A 13,289-nucleotide genomic window follows, 5' to 3' on the forward strand; every position below is an offset into this window, starting at 1 on the left:
TTTCATAAGATATCACTAATTTGTGACATATATACGGACAAAAATTACCTCAGAGGATAATCTTCTCTTGGGGTTTAAGAGGATTAAAATAATTCCAGCTAACATCAAGCACTGTAATAAAATATTGAAATTATAGCATACCTTCTTAACATTCCAATGAAAAGAATAGTGACTAACTAAGAAACCAAATTATATTTATCTCCGATACTATGCCCTCATCAGTATACACACACACACCAACACACACACATACATACAAACACATACACACATAGGTATGTATGTATCTGTGTGTGTTTATGTATGTATGTATGTATGTATGTATGTATGTATGTATGTATGTATGTATGTATGTATGTATGTATGTATGTATGTATGTATGTGTGCGCGCGCATGTAGGTGTGTATGTAATGACAGTAAATGTGAGCTCTATGTCATTGGTATCACACACATGACTGCATTTCTACATACTCTAGATGACAGTATCATGTACGTAGATGAAAGTATGTAAGTGGACGACAGTATCTAGATGGCATACTATCATCTACGTAGAAGATACTATCATATACGTAGATGAAAGTATCTTCTACGTAGATGATGGTATCTTCTACGTAGATGATAGTATTTTCTACGCAGATGGTAGTATCTTCTACGTAGATGATAGCATGCCACAGACATCACATCACTTCCAATAAATGTCTTTCACTATGTTGACACCACCCTTTAATGACGATTGTGCGATAAAGCCTATACCAACCATCCCTAACTTAACAGTTTTGTACGTTTGTCATCATACACAGTATTTCTCGAATTGTACATGTGAAACACAAGCTCAACTGACAAAGATCGTTTCTAGTCAGTTGGCGTCTTGGACACTACGGTAGTAAGGTTATTACAATTTACGTAAGAATTTATTACATTTTACCGCAAGTAGAGATTATTACAATTTACGTCAATTTTTATTACAATTTGCGTATTACAATTTACGTCAAATATTATTACAATTTACGTTGTTATTACAATTTACGTCAAAATTATTACAATTTGCTGCAAGTATTACAATTTACCTTTTTATTACAATTTACGTCGTAACAGGCTTCTTTGTAGCCATGTGGGGCAGCCTCACGACTTCGAGCATGCACGTGTGTCGTACTGATTTTACTAAACGAGTGTCAGAATTTGTGTATTATTTCCCGAGCGGGAGCGAGGTAAATACGTGTGCATGGCTTTTTTTACATCAGTAGGTTACACTGTGACGTGATCTCTTTGTTATACCGACTTTATGTTTAGCTCTGGTTAAAAAGTGTTGTCTTTGCTATTGAAAACTGTTGGAGAGCCGACACGGTCAACATGGCGTAATCACGACGTCATTTAGGAGATAAACATACTGTGTTTTCAGTATTGAGCTGGATTACCTGTCATTGAATATTATACTGCAACTTTACATTTTGTAACCTACAATTACACATATAATTATTTTGAAATGCCTCCAACAATGAACGAAAAGAAATACTATGCTATGCGGTCGTCAAATCGACAGTTAAATCAGAGGTGGTTTATTGTGATTTGATAACCTCTGATTGACCGATCAGAATCAAGTAATTTCCAAATTCATGGTAGAATAAACTCATTACGTCAACAACGGTGTCTATATTACCAGAGGTGCATTACGTCAGTAATGTTCATGAAATCACCCTGTCTGGCGCTCGGAATTAAGGGTCTAAAACAAGGACTGGTCGGCTCGGAGTCAGTATACTGTGTGGACCCGTGAAAATTCCGGGGTAGAATTGGTCTTCAGCAACCCATGCTTGTCGTAAGAGGCGACTAACGGGATCGGGTGGTCAGGCTCGCTGACTTGGTTGATACATGTCATCGGTCCTAATTGCGTGGATCGATGCTCATGATATTAATCACTGGATAATCCAGACTCGATTTTTTACAGACCGCCGTCATATAGCTGGAATATTGCTGAGTGCGGCGTTAAACAACAAACCAACCAACCAACCAGTATACTGTGTCTGAGTGAGGTATTCATGTTAAACTGCGGCATGGTATCTAAGTGTGCTAGCACTATAAATCGGCATCAGTCCGGACTAGTACAAGCAGCCACACACACACGTGCATGCACGTCGCTGTATAAGTGCAATAATCTTGGACGCGAAGTTAAACCTCACCTCACCACCTCTATAGTTAAAATCTTTAATAGTAGAACAATATCAGGGTGAATATATATGGCCTCTGACGATATGAATCACGCGTACAAATATCTGTGTTTATCTTACCATCTTATGTTTAAATGCTGTAGAGGACACTAAAGTTTTAATAATATCAACAACTAATTCGTATAATCTGCAAGCCAAATTGCCATTAAACAAGTCCTTTTTGCCAGTGCAATTGCACAGGAAGCGACGCCATTTCTGAAAGTAGTTGCTGTTTTCTACAGGGCACTAAATATCTAAGACACCGTTAGCAATGGCCGCCCACAAGAGAACAACATTTCGTCTCGGCTGTAAATCGTCGGCTATATTACGGTATGGCAATTGTTCTTTATATTTATAATACGTGGTCAGATAATATTTAATGTTTAATGAATACATTATTATGTAAGTTATTTGTTAAAGACGGTTCAGAAAAGAGTAAGTTTCAGCTGAGCAGTTTCGAAAACAACCGCGTTGGATATTTGCTTCGTACTTCCGTCCAATAGGCCAATTTCTTTGGTCGTATGGAGATAGAAACACTATGTATTTGTACACTTTGTCCATCGTGCTTCTGTTTTTAGAGTCCCTGTTACATGTTAGTGAAGTGCTTGGAATCATTTACTACTCACATAAATAGAAACTTGTTTATTATGAGTCCAGGGTATCCATGAAAGGGTCGGGTTTCCAGCATCACGGACCGGTGTTGAGGGTCATATTTATCCTTGCATAAAAATTATCCGCACTAATGTCATGCGTTCACATTAAGAAATAAGTAATATACCACATGATGTCATTATTACATTTACATGTTTTATTTTGTATATTCCTATTTAATTAGCTCAGAGGAATGAAATATAGATGTCACATGTACTGCTATCCTACACTAGATAGATGTATGCCTAAGCACATACCGTATTCGACGTAATAAGCGCCCCGCTCTAATAAGCGCCCAGGGCGACATTTGCTAATGTATTGGCTAGTGAACAAGCCCAATTAGCACCCCTTCCGATTGATCAATGTACACAAGACTTATAATACGCACTCGTGTGTTATATGCACCCTTAATTATGGGCAATTAAATTCTGGAAAAATATATCTGTCGTACATAAACACTTCAGGCTGTCAGCATAAACCACGAAATTTATCTTTCAACTCTGTTTTTTTTTCACCAAAATAATATTCTTATAAGAGCCACCTATTTCTAATTTCGAGAGCGCCCTGGGCGCTTATTACGTCGAATACGGTATAGATTCTAGATACAAAATAGACAAATAATGATAATAATAATCCAAATAAATATTTTCATACATTAAATTGAATTAGATAATTAATTAAATTAAACTAGATAAATTTGATGACTTAAATTATATAATAATAAAAATTGGGTAAAATATAATTGAATAAATAAACTACATTTCTAACTTAATAGATATATTAGTAAGTCTTAACCAGAGTAATCAAAATCTCACACACTCATAAGCTGTTCTCAGCGATATGCTTCTGTATTTTATTTGTTATGGCTGAACATGCTGAAAGAACATTGTACTAACTATGCTAACTAGTGTAACAATACTCTGGGTTCACCTGAACTGTCTCATTTGGATGTTCCTTATTTGGCATTTCCTGATGGATTTCATGGAATTGAGATGACGTGACAAGGGAAGACATTACATTTGTGAGAAAGACAAAGAGTTCAATAAGACTTACATTCACTTCTTATCAAACATATGGTTATTTAAATAAATTTTTAATTTTGAAAACTGAATTCAGAATCATATTTCTTTCAATCGTATCTATTTTTTAATAATTCAGTGTAAATAATCAAGCTCCACAACACATGTGCATCAAGCATGGCTGAACACTTATTTTCAACATTTGACACAATGACTGTGACACTTTCTCAATGGTAATGCTTACAATATATGAGTTGAAAAGAATGGACTTTAAAATTTATAAAAAAAGTTGTAATGATACTTCTTTCAAACAATTTGTTGGGGCACGTGTTGCTAGGTCGTCTAAGATGCCACAGTTTGCTGTGCAGAGTGGCGTCCCCAGAAAAAGATTTATATGACTGAGGTTGGTGCACAACCAAGAATATGTCACTTCCTGTGACGGGTTGTGTGGTCGGTCACTATGGGGCTTTTACCATCGAATCTGTTTATAACCTGTGTGAAACCGAGGCTTGTTTTTCAAGAATATTGTCTTCTACATGTATTTGTGTTTGTGTTGTGTAACAAGGGACACACCTCCTGCTAAAATGTCACTAACCAAGACCACTGTCTGAACCGGACTAAACTTGCAGTCCCACACAAGTCCGGTTCAGACAGATTGCACTGTACATGTATGATCTTAAAGGCTCTGGGGCTCGTTCCACAAAGTGATCGTAGCATTAACATGATCATAACTCCCATTCCTTAACATAGGCTTATGACAGTCGTAGCATTAAGATGATCCTAACTCAAATTCTCTAACATAGGCTTACGACAGTCGTAGCATTAACATGATCATAACTCCCATTCCTTAACATAGGCTTGCGACAGTCGTAGCATTACCATGATCATACATCCCATTCCTTAACATAGGCTTACGACAGTCGTAGCATTAACATGATCATAGCTCCCATTCCTTAACATAGGCTTACGACAGTCGTAGCATTAACATGATCATACATCCCATTCCTTAACATAGGCTTATGACAGTCGTAGCATTCACATGATCATACATCCCATTCCTTAACATAGGCTTATGACAGTCGTAGCATTAACATGATCATACATCCCATTCCTTAACATAGGCTTACGACAGTCGTAGCATTAACATGATCATAGCTCCCATTCCTTAACATAGGCTTACGACAGTCGTAGCATTAACATGATCATACATCCCATTCCTTAACATAGGCTTATGACAGTCGTAGCATTCACATGATCATACATCCCATTCCTTAACATAGGCTTATGACAGTCGTAGCATTAACATGATCATACATCCCATTCCTTAACATAGGCTTACAACAGTCGTAGCATTAACATGATCATAGCTCCCATTCCTTAACATATGCTTACAACAGTCGTAGCATTAACATGATCATAACTCAAATTCCTTAACATAGGCTTGCGACAGTCGTAGCATTAACATGATCATACCTCCCATTCCTTAACATAGGCTTGCGACAGTCATAGTATTAACATGATCATACCTCCCATTCCTTAACATAGGCTTATGACAGTCATAGACCTATGATCACTTTGTGGAACAGGGCCCAGGGTGTCAGTTTTAGAATTGATAACCGGTGAGTGTGGGTGAGTGAGTTTGGTTTTATGCAGCTTTTAGCAATATTCCAGCAATATCACGGCAGGAGACACCAGAAATGGGCTTCACACATGGAACCCATGTCGGGAATCGAACCCGGGTCTTCGGCGTGACGAGCGAGCGCTTTAACCACTAGGCTACCCGACCGCCCCTGCAGTGGAGGTGTTTGGCTGTCTCACACCCCCTGAACCAAATTACTTCCCCTTCCACCCAACCCTTATTGTAGTGCTAAGTGCAATCTCATTAAAATCGGACCTAAGTTCTTGCTACTGCTAAACAAAGATCTGAAGACATCCCATTACGGGTCACGTTGGAACGACCTTCGCGAACTTTGACCGACCACTGAAACGACTAACAAGAAGTCGACATCAGCCAATTAGAGAGCAGCTTTCTCGAGTGTCACGGCACTCGTTTCAACCTGGCGACTTCCATTTCAGCCTATGCTTGAAAAATATGTTGACACAGTTCTCGATTAAAATTTTGAAAACTGAACAAACGAACATTCCGAAATGTCTGATGTATGGTTGAGATTGTATAGCAGTGCTTTCCATGTACTGTACAAAGACACCTCCGTTCAAATGTTTATCCCGCGGAAGTGAGAGATAGACGATAATTTTGACGGAATCAGTCGTACTGGCCCTAACTGTTGTTCGGAATACCCCATGTTAAGGTTTTCGAGGTTGCATGATTAGAAAACACATTCCGACTGTCACCTTCATGATCTGGTAGGCGACGCTTTGATTGGTCGGATGAAAGGTCATTCTGACGTGACACATAATGGGATGTTCTCAGATCTTTGTTTAGCAATAGCGAGAACTACGATATGATTTTAATGAGATTGTGCTAAGTGAAGCAAGTCAAGATTTTCCACAGGTTCATCTGATTGCAGGGTCTCCTTTTCAATTGAAGTGTAGCTGCTTGTTTCTATCAACATTACATATTTTCAGAGACTAAGCATTAGTCTGTGAAGGTATGTGTGTTGAGGGGTCATGTGAAGGGATTGAATCAGTTACGTAGATGTGGAACTTTACGTTGACAATCACCACACATGTGACTATCATTTATTACAACTGTAGTCTAACAAGGATATGGGGAATACTAAAGACTCATCTTTAGTTATTTTCAATGATAGGAATACCCATATTTTTTTTCATACTGTTCAAAATTGTTTAAACCAACAAATTCATTTATGAGTGCGTGAGTAAGTGAGTATGGATTTACGCCGCGTTTAGCAATATTCCAGCAATATCACGGTGGAGGGATTCATTTATTAAACAAAAAGGAAATGGTGCCACATGCAAAATTTCAATCTTCCTCCTCAAATCCATCATGAAGTATGGGTGGTCCAGTTGTCCAGTTGTCCAAGGTGCCACAATTCCCTGTGTAGATTTGTGTCAACTGAGTTTTCCAAACCTGTAATTATGGTTTCTCAGAGCTAGAGATAAGCTGTGTATTTGTGTAAAATACTCATAAAAAAATGAAATATGCAGACAAATCAAATATTAGCGTATCAAATATCCAACAAAAACTCTAAATACGCTATTGAAATACGCGATTATTTACTGAATATAGTTGTAATATTGCTGAGTGTTGCATGGAACAACAAATAAACAAACAAACATTAAGTTTCTTGGTGGTCAAGAAAATTGAAACCATAATAGACATTATTTTCTTTCTCTTTCAGAAAAATGGCGTAAAAAGACAACACGGAGATGCAGTGAGACTAATGTTCTGCACACAACGATCATGTCATCATGAATAAGCAATACACATTCTTTAATGCAGAAGTCGAGGCGGAAGGAAATATAAAATTTGTCAACATTGGTTGTGTAGATCCACAGAAAATAGAGAAGGGCCCCACTGTCCAACAGTCGGGCACAATGCAGCCCAACTTTGTACCAGTCATTATGCCCAACCAGACATTCACCAGAGTCCCCTCAGGGACTGAATCTGTGGGCCCGGGGCCGTTGAGGTTCCTCACAGGGTCAACAGGGTCCTCTGTATCGTCTATGATCATGTCCCAACTGGCCAGCCTGCCAGTGCTACAGAACACTGGGTCTACCATGCAGGTCATTCCCAGTTCTAAGTTTATGGCAGGCAACAGCACTGCCTCTGTCGTTGGTCAAACGCTGCCTGTTATGCAGTGTGTAAGTGGATCTTTTCAAGCATCAAATACTCTTCAGGTGATACAGAACCAGGCTAACATCCAGATGGTGCAAAATCAGCCGTCTGCCAGTGCCTCGATTTTGCGGAATTCTCATACAAGTAACATTCAAATCTTGCAGAATCCGTCTCAGAATGCAATACAGGTAATGACAGCTCCATCACAGGTTGTGCAGAATGAGCCTCCAAGCAATCCCCAAATCACTCATCAGCCAAGCTTGCAGAATCAGTCACAGAATGCAATACAAGTGATGTCTGCTCCGTCTCAGGTTGTGCAGCCTCAGAGCAATCCCCCAATCATCCAACAGCCACATTTGCAAATCATCCAAACTCCCTCCGGGGAACTGCAGCTTGTCCCAGTGGAACAGACCATGCCTGCCAACTCCTTCTCCAATGCTGTCAGCATTCTGAAACCTCAGCGTGTTGTTGGTAACAAAAAGGTTATAACAGAAGCCAAGTCTCTGATCAAGAAGGAAATTGGTTCAGATGACCAATCAGTTGCAAGTGAGAAGAGCCCATCTGCTGCTAACCCAATACTAAACAATTTGTTAAAGAAAGTCAGGAGTAGAATGGACAACAATCGGCAAAAAAAGGCATCTGTGGCTAAGGAAGAGTCTAGCAAGGCCCAAGCTAAGCAACTTCCAAATATTCTTCCCAAAGTTAAGCTGCTTACCCCCGAAGAACTCTTAAAACAACACCAGGAGGTACATATAAACCAGCCAGTACAGAATGAAACTGAGACAAAGACATCAGATGATAAAGATGCAGATAAAGATGATGATAAACCTGTTGTTATCATCAAGGACCAACACAAGGAGAATATGGAAGACAAGATCACGTTTGCTGGCACCTCGGTGAAGCCTAAATTTGCCATAGAATTCTCTCCAAATAATCTGCAAGCCTATGTTCAAGCCGTTGCAAATGCTGTGGAGACTCATAAGACCATGTCCGAGCAGAGTAAGTTAGAACTCAAGATCAAACGTAAGAAGGTCAGGAGCAAATGTGTAGAAGAAGAGTGTTTTCTGATGGCTGAAGTTCCCAAAGAAAGTGCTTCAGTGCCGAAAGCTTCACGGCGGAAACAGACATTAGCTGTGAGGAAAGACCCATTTGATGGATGCGAAATGGTAGTTGAACCTTATAAAAGACAACCCAGAAAACGAAAGAAAGCAGCTGCTAGCGCAGAGTCCGCTGTGCCCCCTGCAAAGATGACAAACTCTCAGACTGATGTAACACTGCATGATACTGAAAACAGTGTTGAAGTTGTTCCTACCCCTGATCCTGAAACAAATCAGAAGCAGAAGTCTCCACCTCGAGAGATTGGTATCTTCATTCCACCTACCATGTCCAACTCTTTTTCTTCATCAAGCAAAAAATTTAAGCCTCAATATCAGGTTAAAGACAAAGAAAGTATCAGTTCTTCTTCATCCAGTCTATCTACAACATCCACAGTCTCAGTACCAACAAGTTCTTTGCAGAATTCTGACGAATCTGTCCTTCCAGTTCCAGTCAATGAAATCAAGATAGAACCTCAGGAGAAAACGGTATCTCCTTCAAATACCATACCCTGCAAACTGAAAAATGTTTCATCAAATGACAAGATTACAAAGGACAGGCCCGTGAAACAGTCGAAATGTGAAACATTGTCCCATATCTCCTCCAACACCGAAGCTTCCAGAAACCCATGTCCTTTACCCATGGCATCAATTAAGGTGGAAACTTTGAGTTCTGGGTATGATTCCTCACCATGTAGAAAAATTATCAAAAAAAATTTAAATTTTGGTTCTACTGAGGTGGCCAGATTGACAGCAATATCAAAGATGCCATCTCCTCTTCCGAAACCTATGTCACCAAGTAAAACGGTGGCAGCCCCACGTCCATGCATAGAACCCCCAAAAGAAAATGTTCCTCATTCAGCTCCAGAACCTACTTCAGTAGAGCAACTTTTAGAGCAGCAAAGCACAGTCTATCAATATTCAGTGCTCCCAACTTCACGTCATACAAAATCAGTGCAACAAAGTCAACAGCACCTAAGTGCACTAAACCAAGCTCTGATGCAGCGTGTCACTGAATTTAAAAAAGTATTCAATTCTGTTGTAAGGGTCAACACGAACCTTCCTGAAGGTCATGTCTTGGAAGAAAGTCAACAGTTTCCTTTGCCTTCTTCCAAACAACCTTCAGTAATGCAAAGTTCAGTAGAGCAAAGTTCAGTTGAGCAAAGTGCAGTGCACCTAAGTCAAGATCATCTAACTGCAGTGCACCAGACCATGGTGGAAGGTGTCACTGCTTTCCAAAAGGTTTTCAGTTCAGTCACAAGTACGAACACGAAGCCTCCTGAAGGTACTGCCTCGGAAGGACCTAAAGTCTCTATAGCCGAGACGCCAATACTAGCCACAAATACAATAATATCCCAAGAAAATTCTCTGCAGACCACCCTCGGGAACCAAAGTATTCAAACCGGCTTCCTTACACCAGCAGTTCAAGAGGATCCGTCGGGGACCCCCAAACCAAATGGGCTCCTTCTGCCAGCAACTGTAAATGTTGTACAACCAACAATTGGTCCAACTAAATTGCCAACTGTTAATTCAAGTGTGACAGTACCAGTTACTCCTTTATATTCGTCCAATTTTATGCAGGTTCCTTCTATTTCACGACCTTCTTTGAACATCGTTAACCATGCCAACCAGCAAAAGAAAGTGTATGTTGTCCCCTCATCTCTGTACACTGCCCTGGTGGCGCAAGCAAACTCAGGAAAACCTGTGCGACTGACGTCTGCTCAACTCATGGCTTCTCTGGAACAGACTGCTTCTGGAACAATGGCAATACCAAAGACCTTAATTGATGCCAGTGATGTTAAGTTGGTCAAAAAGCAAGACGAATATAAGAGTCCTTTAATTCCAGTACCGGTAACAGATCTATTACGTACTGACAACAACCCTGATGTATGTGAAGACACGGACATAGGGTTGATGGAACTTAAAATAGAGTCTGTGTTTTCGCTTAATAAGGTTTGTTGTAAGCTGATGGACAAGGTTCCTAGCTATTTAGATATGTGTCTCAATTCCAAGTTAGAACACTCCCTGAAATTGTGTTTTGTTGTGCTAGACGACAGCCTGCCTCCATTGTTTCGGGGCATAGCTGGCACCAAGAGGACTCGCTTCAAGATGCCCAAGGCCTGTACTGAATCATGCAGAACCCAGGCATTAGACTCAATGTGTGTGAAAAATAAGTGGCGTAATATTCGATTTGGAGAAGGTAATTCTCAGACTTTTTCTGAACCAGTAACAAAATGTGCAAAACGAGAATAGAAAAGAACAGAAAGTATGAGGTGCCTTATCTGACTACCCAGTGTTCAAGCTCTTTTCGTTAAGCTCTATTTTTGTGTTAGTTTTTGTTAGTTTATTGCTCATGTTATTTTATCATGAAGTTATTTACATGAAAGGGTTTGAAAGTTAACTTGTTTTCAATAATCGCCATAATCTCTAAACAAATGTCTGTCTGTGTTAAAGTAAAGGGGTTCTGGCAGTTGTAGTGATGAGACTGTGAGCAATATGTGCAATTTCTTCAGCCATTTTCATCCTTGTGATGATGCTGGTGAATATAATAATTAATAACTATGGTATAAGATTTTACAAATATCCAGTCTGCTGGCCAAACGACAGGAAACATCACTCATGTTACAGTGCTCAACACTAACACTGGTCTGCTGGTCAAGTCTAGTATATTTTCTTAAGGACCAGAAAAGTTAAATAAATACTGGTCCGCTGGTCCAGTGTTATTTTGTATATATTTAAGTTTATACGACTTTTGAAATCAGCGATAGATGGAGTCTAAACTCTAAGCACCATTGTGTCTAGTAGAGATCCAACAGGACCAATAGATTTTTTCTTTGGTGCCAGTCCTTTAGACCACTGACAAATTTTGGTCAGCGTCAAGCACGGAATGTGAATCAGGACAAGTATTATAAATTCTATCTCCATTTGAAAATACTCAATTCTTATTGGCCAAATTACAGTAAGAAAGTACTTCTTTCTCAATTATGGTCAGAATCTAATATTGTTAGGAAACAACTTCTTTCTCAATCATGGTCAGAAACAAATATTTATAGGAAACAACTTTTTCCGACAAAATATTCCATGGATGTGCAACAATTATTTTTTTGAAGAAAACAATGGAAATCAACAAAGAGAGTGTTAGGGCTGGGAGGGGTAGCTCAGTACTCAGGTCAGGTAGGTCCTGAGTAGGAGCTGGGTACACACAGGACTACCCAGAGCTGTAGTCACGTGATATAATATTTAATGACAATAACAATCAAACTCCATGGTTACACTACAAATCGCTAAATTTCTTTCTGACTATGCACACATTCCTTCTGACTTTTACATGTTTCTGTAATATTCAGTGTCTGCATGATCAGATTGTTTTATGCATGTATCGAAGTAGTTTTTGACAGGGCTCCGGTAAAACAATTTTCAATCAGACATTTTATATCCAACTTGAGACCTACAGTGGGTACCCAGGTAGGGTCGGGTAGCGGGGGTTGGGTACCCAGGTAATACATTTTAACTCCCAGCCCTAGAGTGTATAACTTGAACCTTTCCAGATAAGCTTCAGCTTTCTCAGATTCGACCACTTTAGGTTTGCATGCTAAGTAGCCGTGCTACACACTTTCAGCGTTCCAGTATTTATGGGTAAAGCCACGGATGACCAAACCAATATTTGAGTATATTCATCAGTGACGTGTTATTTTTTTAGCAATTATCAGTAATATTTTTTCAAATCTACAACCTATTGAACTCAAACTTAGCTTGTGCTACCTCACCTGAAAATTTTGTAAAATTATATTTGCTGAAAGCTGCTTATATATTAGATGAGAGAGAACTAATGTCAGACACTTAATATCTGAAGAGAACCCATCTACCAAGCAAGTGGAGAAGTCAGATTTGTAATGGTTTTCCTATTATTATTATTATTATTATTATTATTATTATTAATAAATATTATATTTTTTAAATATTTTTTTTATGCTGAGTACTAAAGAAAATGTGAGTTTTGTTTAGTCAAGATTTAAAAAGTTGTTTTTTTGTTCAGCAATTCTGTTAGACAAAGAGAATTATTAGAATATAAATGAGTAAAATTACTCAGATAATCTTGTTCCTGTCTGTGAATGTTTCTTAAGAAGATGCAATATGAGGCTAATATGTGACAATGCAATGTGTGCATCCAAGTCTTTTCTTTATGATTCAATAAAGATAATGATACACATTGTCTTCACTGTACATGTACATCAACGAAGGTGGTTGATGATGTTGTAAATGGCTGCAGGATTGGCTGATCATGGATTTGCCATAATCATCCTTCTGATTTTGTCAGCACCGTTACAAAGTGTTTAACAACAATAACCTATAGTCCTTCGTGATCTGCCAATTATGTTTCTAGGTTGTCAGACCTGTGGGTTTCACCAAATGGTAAACGTCTGAAATCGTCTTGGGCTTTCCTCCCACATTAAGCTGACACGCCATGATGACTGGAATACTGTTCAAAGTGGCATTAAACCCAACTCACTCACTCACACCACCTTCATGGACTAGTGGACAGTGTCTGACCAGAGCGTAGGAA

At 39.1% G+C, this 13,289-nt stretch overlaps 1 protein-coding gene across 1 annotated transcript; it reads left to right on the forward strand.

The window, feature by feature from the left end:
• Positions 1-2,434: 2,434 nt before the first annotated feature.
• On the forward strand, positions 2,435-12,933 carry LOC124111546 (mucin-5AC-like). The gene is made up of 2 exons (XM_046471294.2): positions 2,435-2,531; positions 7,195-12,933. Exon 2 carries the CDS (start codon positions 7,265-7,267, stop codon positions 10,976-10,978), a length of 3,714 nt encoding a protein of 1,237 aa, XP_046327250.2. The 5' UTR covers positions 2,435-2,531; positions 7,195-7,264; the 3' UTR covers positions 10,979-12,933.
• The last annotated feature ends 356 nt before the right edge of the window (positions 12,934-13,289 follow it).

The sequence above is a fragment of the Haliotis rufescens genome, unplaced genomic scaffold (genome assembly GCF_023055435.1).
Source record: "Haliotis rufescens isolate VD_foot unplaced genomic scaffold, xgHalRufe1.0.p SCAF_5, whole genome shotgun sequence".
Lineage (NCBI taxonomy): Eukaryota > Metazoa > Mollusca > Gastropoda > Lepetellida > Haliotidae > Haliotis > Haliotis rufescens.

Coding starts and splice junctions, on each gene's coding strand:
- LOC124111546 (XM_046471294.2), top strand. CDS start 7,265: ATGAATAAGCAATACACATTCTTTAATGCAGAAGTCGAGGCGGAAGGA.